The 9940-nt window shown below is 31.9% G+C and overlaps 1 protein-coding gene across 1 annotated transcript; it reads right to left on the minus strand.

The window, feature by feature from the left end:
- Nucleotides 1–3597: 3597 nt before the first annotated feature.
- Nucleotides 3598–5506, minus strand: LOC125861030 (uncharacterized). Its single transcript, XM_049541125.1, has 4 exons — nt 5372–5506; nt 5135–5267; nt 4661–4740; nt 3598–3804 (listed from the first exon to the last, which is right to left on the minus strand). Exons 1-4 carry the CDS (start codon nt 5486–5488, stop codon nt 3676–3678), a joined length of 459 nt encoding a protein of 152 aa, XP_049397082.1. The 5' UTR covers nt 5489–5506; the 3' UTR covers nt 3598–3675.
- Nucleotides 5507–9940: the final 4434 nt, after the last annotated feature.

Consider the following 9940-nt stretch of genomic DNA (forward strand, 5'->3'; position numbering starts at 1 on the left):
AACAAATATGGACGAATTTATAAAGCAAATGATGCCTGCACTAACTAGTCATCTTGTTCCTATTATTGTTGGGCAGGTGCAAGCATCGATTACTCCATCTGGGAATCCATCGATTGTGACACCCATAGTGCCTCCTGCTACTAATGTGGACGAGGTTGATCCCTCAATTTCAAGCGATGATCGTATCCCTTAGTCTCCCACAACTTTAGTTTTTGGTAATCTCATACTTTTTGGAAACTACAAATTGCGTAGTAACGTTTTGATGAACGTAGGTTTATTTAAGAGTACTTGATAGTTTTCTTTGGATATTTTTAACCAAAAATATGTGTTTTGGAGTTTTCTATTTATATATTATGAATCGTCTATGAGTATTATATTATATGAATGTTTGTTATTTTTAGAGTATTTAGTAATTTTAATTTAATTTATTTCAGCAGTGCATATTTAAAATAACCAAATCAAATAATTTTAGAAGAATAATTTTTAGCAACAAATTTAGCGACTATTTTGTCATTGCTATGAAAAGAATGTTAGCGACGGATTAGCGACGAATTATTAAAGGCATAATATGTTGTAACAGAATATGTTGCGACGAAAATTTCGTTGCAAATTTATCCAAAATGACGAAATGAATTATGAAATTAGCAACAAAACTATATAAATATAATGACGAATTATTCCGTCGCTAACAAGTGGCAACAAAAATCTTTCGTCACTATCACGTTGCTAAACTTGTGACGGAACTCACTTTTTCGTCTTAGAATTATTAAATTAGCAACAAAATTATATAAATATAATGACGACTAAGTCCGTCGCTAACATATGGCGACGGAAATGTTTTGTCACTATGACATCGCTAACTTGTGACGGAACTCATTTTTTCGTCACTAAGAGCTTACTAACGAGCGTAATAGCAACAGTCAATAATCCGTTGCTAATCCGTCACTAATCATGATTAGTGACGGATTTGCATTGGATAGTGATGGATTGTGTCCGTCGGTAAACACTGTTTTTTTTGTAGTGATTTGAGATAAGAACTTCTGAAGGGGTTCCTTGGGTGATGGCTACCCAAGGATGGAAACTCTCATACCTTAAGTGTAGAATCCAACCAAATTTGTATTGAAAATCTCCTTTCTTCAAGCTCTACTTGATCTCTTTCCTTGTTCTTCAATGGAGGTTTCTAGAGGGAAGATTTTGGTGAGGAGAGTATTTGGATTTTGATTTGGGGTGTTGGGTTATCATGAATTAATTAAGTGTTTAATGACATAAAATAGTTTATATAGGTGTAATAATTCCATATAAAATGACCCTTAATGAAAACTAATTAAAAAGGAATTAATTGGAAACCATTTACCTTGGGCGAGATTTTGGACAACATCACAGGTGCCATCCACGCCTTTGGACCTACGGACTGTGGGTGCATTGACTCCCCATCCAGTAGGTCCATGGATGTTGGCTGCAACTCCTCGCCTTGGGGCCTGACCCACGACAACCACCTACGGGGCGTGGGTCGATCTACTGGCCGTAGATGGCCATCCGTAGGTCACACATTTTGACAGTTTTTTGCTCTTAGGGGCAGCCTTGGGGTTAGGCTTTAGGGTCCCCCTCAAGGACCCTTGGTTGGTCCTTGAGGGGTCGTACCTTAACGTTTAACCCCTATAACCCTCATTCTAAGTTCGGGAAGTCAATATACAACCTAAAACCTCACACCAAACTCAAAAACAAACTCGTTAGGCTCTAGTTTCACTTACTAGTTTCCGTTAGGCTCTAGCTTGGTCTTACTAGTTTTCTGGGTTGTTACATTCACAAAGAAGCTGGATAAAAGAATGGTGATTATACTAGTTTATGTGGATGACCTCTTAGTAACAGGAAATGATCATCAACTCATTTTGGAAGCAAAGAAGGCACTGCAGTCCAGGTTCAAATAAAAGATCTTGGTGAAATGAAATACTTCCTTCGGATTGAAATCGCAAGGTCAAAGCATGGCATCTTGATGAATCAAAGTAAGTTTGCTAGGGAGTTAATCACAGAATCGGGGCTTGTAGGATCTAAACCAGCAACTACTCCTATGGAATTTAACCAGAAGCTAACATCAGTTGAATTAGATGATCACATAGGAGTAAAGGGAGATGATAAGTTAGAGGAAGCAGGACCATATCAGAGATTAATTGGAAAGCTTCTATACTTAACCATGAACAGACCAGATATATCATATGCCATTCACACACTCAGCCAATTAATGCATTGTCCAGAGAAGTCTCACATGGAGTCTGCCTCAAGAGTTGTGAGGAACATTAAGAATGCTCCAGGACTTGGTGTTCTTATGAGTTCAAAGCAGTGGAATGAGCTCATAGGTTTCTGTGATGCAGATTGAGCAGCACGCCCTATGTCAAGAAGGTCACTAACAGGTTATTTGATGAAGCTTGGTGATTCACTGATTTCTTGGAAGTCTAAGAAACAAACAACTATATTTAGAAGTTCAGCAGAAGCAGAATATAGAAGTATGGCATCAGGAGTATCAGAAATATTATGGCTTGTTGGGTTATGCAAGGAGTTGAATATGAAGGTTCAATTTACCAGTAACTTTACAGAGTGATAGCAAGTCAGCAATACAAATTGCTGCAAATCCCATTTTTCATGAAAGGACAAAACACATAGAAATTGATCTACATTTTATCAGGGACAAAATTCAGGAAGGAGTGGTCAAGACTGAATATATTTCTTCAAAGGATCAAGAGGCTGATCTATTTACCAAAGCTCTAGGGAGAGGACAACACAACTATCTTGTAGACAAGCTAGGAATGATCAATGTCTTTGCATCACCTAGCTTGAGGGAGAGTGTTGAGAATAACAAGAGATAGCACATGGATTGATGACATGGAGGTTTCACTTGGATCAGTGACATGGCACAAATTAGTTAGTTAAGCTGATTATTGCTAGTACAATTAGTGAGGTGTAGCTATTACAGATTAGTTGGTTAGAGAAATGTACAGCTCAGCTAGATTAGTTAGATGATTTCATTCTGTATATAAATGTAGCTAGATGCTTCTTATACTCATTACGATTGAATACATTTTTTTCATTTCACATTCTTCTTCTCTTAGCTTAACTAACTCTCTCCTCATCTGAGTTAGGTTAGATCTGAGTTTCCTCCATTAATGGAAACTTCTGTATACAAATGAATTTCATCAGACCTCTTGTTCAGTTTAGAATAAGTGATAATTTATGTGACATTTTTCATTTTTCGATATTAATCAACTAATAAGTAACATTTCAGAAAACTTATACTCCTTTCATCCAATTCATGTGGCTACTTTCGTTTTCCAATTTTTTTTTTTTTACATATATTGGTTGTGTGCCATATGTTTAAAAAGATAATTACATGACTTTTGTGGAAAAAAGTGATAGTTATATGGATATAATCATCATATATATGAAATAAAAATAAAAACACATTATAAGAACGTAACGTCTTAAAATGCAACTATATATATGTACTATAAATGATTTCTATGAAGCCAAGTACATATGTAGTTGAATGAAAACAAACAGCTCAACGTAAATCTATATATGAATTTAATTATTGGGTTAGGCTACCACAGAGGAGATAAATAGTTAAATACTGTTGAGTGATGCTGTAATATTATACTGGAAAACAAATAAATATTTGTTGTATTAATTATGAATGGGTAGTTTACGGTGTGGTGGGTCGTAATCCATCTCTATAATGTCTCCATATAAATTCTTCTTATTCCCACTCTTGGAAGCCATGTGCATTTCATGAGTTGTTGACCATCTTGCACCCTACAAAACCATTAACAAATCATGTTACCTCAATAGTTTTCGTATTTAACATTATCTAACAACAATACTATACACACTTAAAAGGTGTGTTTGGTACGTACTAAGGAAAATGTTTTCTCGATGCTTATTTTCTGGTGTTTGATACATAAATAGAAAATATGATTCCAAGGGCATTATATTTACATAGACAGGTAATTAGATTACCTTCTTTTTTTCAAGGTGTTTGATACGTAAATAGAAAATATGATTCCAAGGGCATTATATTTACGTAGACAGGTAATTAAATTACCTTCTTTTTTTCAAATTAGATATCAAGACTAATTAAAATGGCTTGTCTATTTAGTCCTAATGTAATTATGGAAATATGATTTTGATATTTTCGTGCATATCAGAGATACGGAGCTTGCTTACAAATACACATTAACGTAGTACTGAGTAGTTGATTCTTTTGCTTATAAGTAGGGTCAAGAATTCCATGCGCCATACATTTTGTGGAACTGAACAAACTTGATGAAATGTGGTGTCCACCTTGATTCATTAGATATTTAAAAGTGGGTGTCAATAAAATTAGCTCATAAAAATATTATTTGTTACATTCATTCAGGGTATCTATTATTTATTACATTTATTAAGGTTCCTACATGGCGTCATATGTGTATTATATCATGTAGGAAACGTGTGTCTATTTGTTCAACTTCATACTAGTTTAAATATCTACTTGTGCACTCCCAATTAAACTTGAAGAACAGAGATGTCACATGAAATCAAGTTTTTTTAAAAAAATATATTTATATATTAAGCATGTTTATGTATTATGTCTTTCTTATATTAAAGACACTTTCTTGAATTTAATTACCTTTGTTTTTGCTGCCTTGAGCAAACGTACTGCGTGGGGCAAAGCTGATAGAGACAAATCAGAGCCAATCATTTCACTACCTGCATGTCTAATCCCATCAATAACATGCAAATTATACAATACTAATACTATAACGAAACAAACAGTTGAAATGAAAGCAAGGCCAAATTATTCTGCATTCATATTCCACTTGGACAAGATTTGAGAAACAAAATAAACGGAGGAAAAAAAATATAAATTTCAGAACTTCGTATTCTAGTAGGAAATTATAAACTATGATTGAAAGCATTGATTGAAAAACGTGAAAGCTTAACACACTAAATGAATTGTCGTCAGCTCTCAAATATATATTTTTACTTATCAGGTGTGTTAAGCTTCATTTAATTTATGTGATGTAGTTTGATTAGAAATGAATATTTTTCGAATAGTATCATATCATATGAACCGGAATGAATGAAGAATAAGAGAGCGCACCTGAAAACGTGACTTTAGTATCATAATTATTTTCTTTTTGGAAGTCTTGGATTGATCTTTTGGCGATTCCTTTAGGACTCATGTTTTCTAGACGAGACGAATCATAGCTAAAATAAAGCTCCTCTAATACAGCCTGCTGCATGTGCATAATTTTGCAAGTAAATAATGTTTATATATAAATAAATAAATAAGACATAGCTAGCTAGTTTCAAATTGTAATTATAAGTTGAATTGTACCTTGTTAGGTAGTGACTTGCGAGCAATAGATGGATGGCTGGGAAAGTAAATGATGATGATGACTAAAACTAAGAAGAAGGAGAGATAAGATGAAGATGAAAACAAAAGGGGCATCATGATTGATATTAGTCTTTTTCAAAGGGTTGGTTTATGAGAAGATATTTGTAGCAACTAATTTATAGAGGAGGAGAAATGGTACACAATAAGTAAGAGAGCTGTTAAAACACCAGTCCAACTCAATTCAAGTTTCATAAGTCAAGGAATTTACCAACATGAATTGTGGTGCAGTGATGGAACTGTTTCACCTTTAATCAAAGGTTTTGGGTTCGAGTTTTGAGTATGGAGAAAATCATGTTACATTGGGAGTGTCACCCTCAAATATATATAGCAGTACGCGATCCAAATTTAATCGGAGTTCCAATATGAGTTCAGACCCATGTTGGAAACCAAAAAAAAATCCAAGAATTTAATTTTGATGATTTAGGACAGATTAATCCTTCATTTGAAATGACTCTAAAATGGTCGGTCTAACCCAATCATAAAAGCACCGGAGGCTAACTAACCCTTCATTCTTTTTAGGAAAAACTACCTAACTAGACATACTTTACTACTATATATATTTATTTTACCTCTAGTTTAAAAAAATTATACATAATACCATTTTTAATATTTATACCATATATTTTAAAAGATTTAATTAGATACACAAATCCTTTAAATATGGTATTGAATAATTATCTTAAAATTTAAACTCCTTAATTAATGATACATTAGCAATTCAAATTATTTTCACATTACCCTAATGTTCACCTCCACCCCACGTACTTCACATCCAGCCCATACCTCTATCTTCCCTAACTAAATCATGATAATCAGCATCATACAAACTCACATTCATTATCTTCATGGTCCATACATCTATTCTATAAATTAGTCATTAACTAGCTTCTTTCAGATGACCAATATTATCCAAAAGAAGTTCAAGGTTTCTTCAACACAACTGCTGTATCAATGAGGTAAATTATTATTATTTTTCATTATTCTCATGTATCTTGATTTACATTCCGTTCATGTACCTGAGATAGAGTTCATATTGGTGTAAAATTTGATATTATAAACTTTTACAAATTACGTTTTTGTCATTGCAGGGTCTTCATCCGCCAATATTCAAGCCAAAAATTTAAGATACAAGAAAAGGAATTGATGAAGAAGATGAAGTTTAATTTACAATTACATAATTACTATAATTTATGATTTCGTTATTTTAGGAACACTTGTTAGAGTTGATACTAGTATCTTGTAAATCTGTTTGGTTTGTTAACTATTCATTAATTAATGAAATAAGTTACACCCCTTTAATTCAAAGTAATAAATCGTGTATCTTGACTTTTAAAACTGATGGATACATGTATCTCATGAAAAATGATACATCAAGGCCTTCGAAAATTTAAGATACAAAAGAAGGAATAATGAAGAAGATGAAGTTTACCATTACAGAATTACTATGATTTATGATTTCATTATTTTAGGAAAACTTGTTAAAGTTGATAAGCAAGGATCCTGCAAATCAGTTTTGATTGTTAATTGTTCCTCAATTAATCCTTTAATTAAGGAAATAAGCTATACCTCCTTAATTCAAAGTTATAAATCATGTATCTTGACTTTTAAAGTCGATGGATACATGTATCTCACGAGTAATGATACATGTATCTCAATTAATCCTCAATTAAGGAAATCAGTTACAACTAATTAATTTAAACAAATGAAATATGTATCTCGATTTTAAAAGTCGACAGATAAATGTATATCGTGTATTCAAACTTATGTATCCTAAACATGAAATATGGTAGAGAAAGTAATATTTGAAACTATCGGTAATCTTAATAATTAAGACCTAAACTAGTGGCATTTATGTAGTTTGCCCTTTTTTTTAATAGTTTTTTTTTATTTTTAAAGATTTTTTTAAAAACGTAATCCCCTAATCATATAAGTAATATTTTGGAAGGAAGTATTGGTTTGAAACTTCATTAAAGTGATGACATTCCAAAACAACCAAAAAAGAACTTAAACTGGAATAATCTGTGAACAGTTAAGTGTAAGCTTTTTAAAGTTAATTTTTGGGGAAAATTACATAGTTAAGCAAATATATTCTAGTTAATTAGTCATCATAATAATAGTTTTAATTAATTATCACTCGCGACCAATATTGAGTGATAATTACATGGTCTGGGGTTTCAAGTTTATATACTTCGCACATTTGTATGATTCGGAATTTGTATAATATAATTTGTATACTTTTGTATAATGTAATTTTATATAATATAATTTGTATAATTGTTTAAATTTCAGATGTTTGTGTTTGTATAAATTCGTTATTTCGAGTTTATACAAAAAGTAGCTCAATTATACAAACGTACCCACGAAATATATAAACGAGGCAGCTTAAACTGTAGCTACAACCCGTAAATATGCAAACTATAGCTATGAAGCATAATTAAATTTATAATAATGACTATTGCGAAAATTCCCTGTTTAAGTATTGAATTTGATTTAAATTATGTTGTCCACGAAGACAACAGGTCCAGCCTCAAGGGTCAACAAACTATGCTAACTTGGGTTGGACCTATGGGCCTCAATTTAAATTGGACTAAAAACAAGGTCATTCACCCATATATTCTTATTAGAGTAAATTTTAGGTTTAGCAAACATAAAAATCATATTTGTATGTTATAGCTATAGTTTGTATAATTGCACTCCATAGCAAACTTTATGTTTGCTATGGCTATTAATCTGTATATTTCATTATACATATACATAAAAATCTGTATTTATATATTTCGATATACAAACTAAAACATAGTAATTGTATATAAACAAAATTACTACATATATACATAAAGAGATTATACAAATATGTCTTGTATAACTATGGAAAATATACAAACAACAAATTGAATTTGTATAAAAAAACTAAAAAATAGTAATTGTATATAAACAAAATTACTACATATATACATAAAGAGATTATACAGACAAGTCTTGGTATGTATAACTATGGCACATATACAAACAAATGCTATACTAATATATACCATTAATTTTTATACAACACATACGTCTACAAAATGGGTTCTAAATATGTATACTGAATGGGTCCTGCCAGATGACAAAAAACATGAAATGTTTGCTGCGAATTACAAATAAAAGAAACTATAGCTATAACATTTAATTTGAATTAATAGTTTGTTATTTCATACAATTTCCCCTTCTTATTTTAGGGTCTCCTTCAACTGTTCAAGTAAAAAATAAGTAGTCGTAAATATTCTTAATATTGAAATAATAAATAATTTATTACGGGGCATAAATCTATATTTATATATATATTATGATATCATATAAGTTGTGTCATAAAAGTGTAAAAGTTAAATGGTTGTCATCAAAATAACAAATAATTCTTTTGCAATATAATTATGTATATGTTTGTATCATAATATTTCACAAATTATGTCGTATACAGATCCAAAAAAGTTATCTAAAAAGGATAAGAGCATATGTCCCAAAAAGTAAAACTCCATTTTCTAAACACACTATAGCAAATTTTGAAGAAAATACTACATTATTTGTGTTGCATAAATTAATTCCTACAAAACTTTTATCCAGAGCAAGGCAAAAAGTTCTCCAAACTATTTTCAAGTGAATTAGCTCTAAATAGAAACAATGTATTTTATAATGCTAGAACAACATGCATATTAACGCAAATTCATACAAAAAACTTTTCATACACGTCTTGAAATATGATGATAAATGAAATCATATAGTAATATCCAAATTATAACTTCACTCCAGCTATTAGATGATTCTGTTGGTGCTACAAAGTGCAGAACCCTTCCTTGTTTTCAACTAATACCAATTTAAATACATCGACTTTAAGCTAGCGTTTGGCCATAGATTTCCAAATATTCTTGGCAAATATTATTTGGGTGAAAATTTGAGTGATATTTCACCATGTGTTTGGCCATAGTATTTGTAATGACCCTAAAGGTCATTTTTGGAAATTTTCATAAAATGACCGTTTTACCCCTCTCGATAATTGTCCCGAGTCCTAATTGCTGTATTTTCGAAGTTGGTTTGAAGGAAAATTTTTGGTAAGTTGAGTTTTTAAGAGTTAAAGTTTGGTTAAAAGTGCTATTTCGAGTCATTTGGAGTTTCGCGACTCGAATCGGATTTCCGTCGATTCCAGCGGGTTTAGAATGTCGAAATGGGTCAATGGTAATTTACGGAGTCGAATTTGGAGTTAAAACGAAGATTTGAGGTCCTAAGTTGCTAAAATTGTGAAATTTTGATCAAGAGTTGACTTTGGTCAACAAACGAGGTTTCGGTGCTCGAAATAGAATTCTGAGGGCACCGTTGGATTCAGGGGGTGATTCTAAGTCTAGAATGAGTCTTGGTTGAATTTTTAGAGGCCCCGAGTGCGTTTCGAGTTTTTGAGCCTAAAGTTAGTTTCTTGACGCCTTATCGGATACCGGGTCAAGGAGACCTCGAATTCAAATTCCGACGATTTCATTGAGT

This window comes from Solanum stenotomum, chromosome 3, assembly GCF_019186545.1.
Source record: "Solanum stenotomum isolate F172 chromosome 3, ASM1918654v1, whole genome shotgun sequence".
In the NCBI taxonomy this organism is placed as follows: Eukaryota; Viridiplantae; Streptophyta; class Magnoliopsida; order Solanales; family Solanaceae; genus Solanum; species Solanum stenotomum.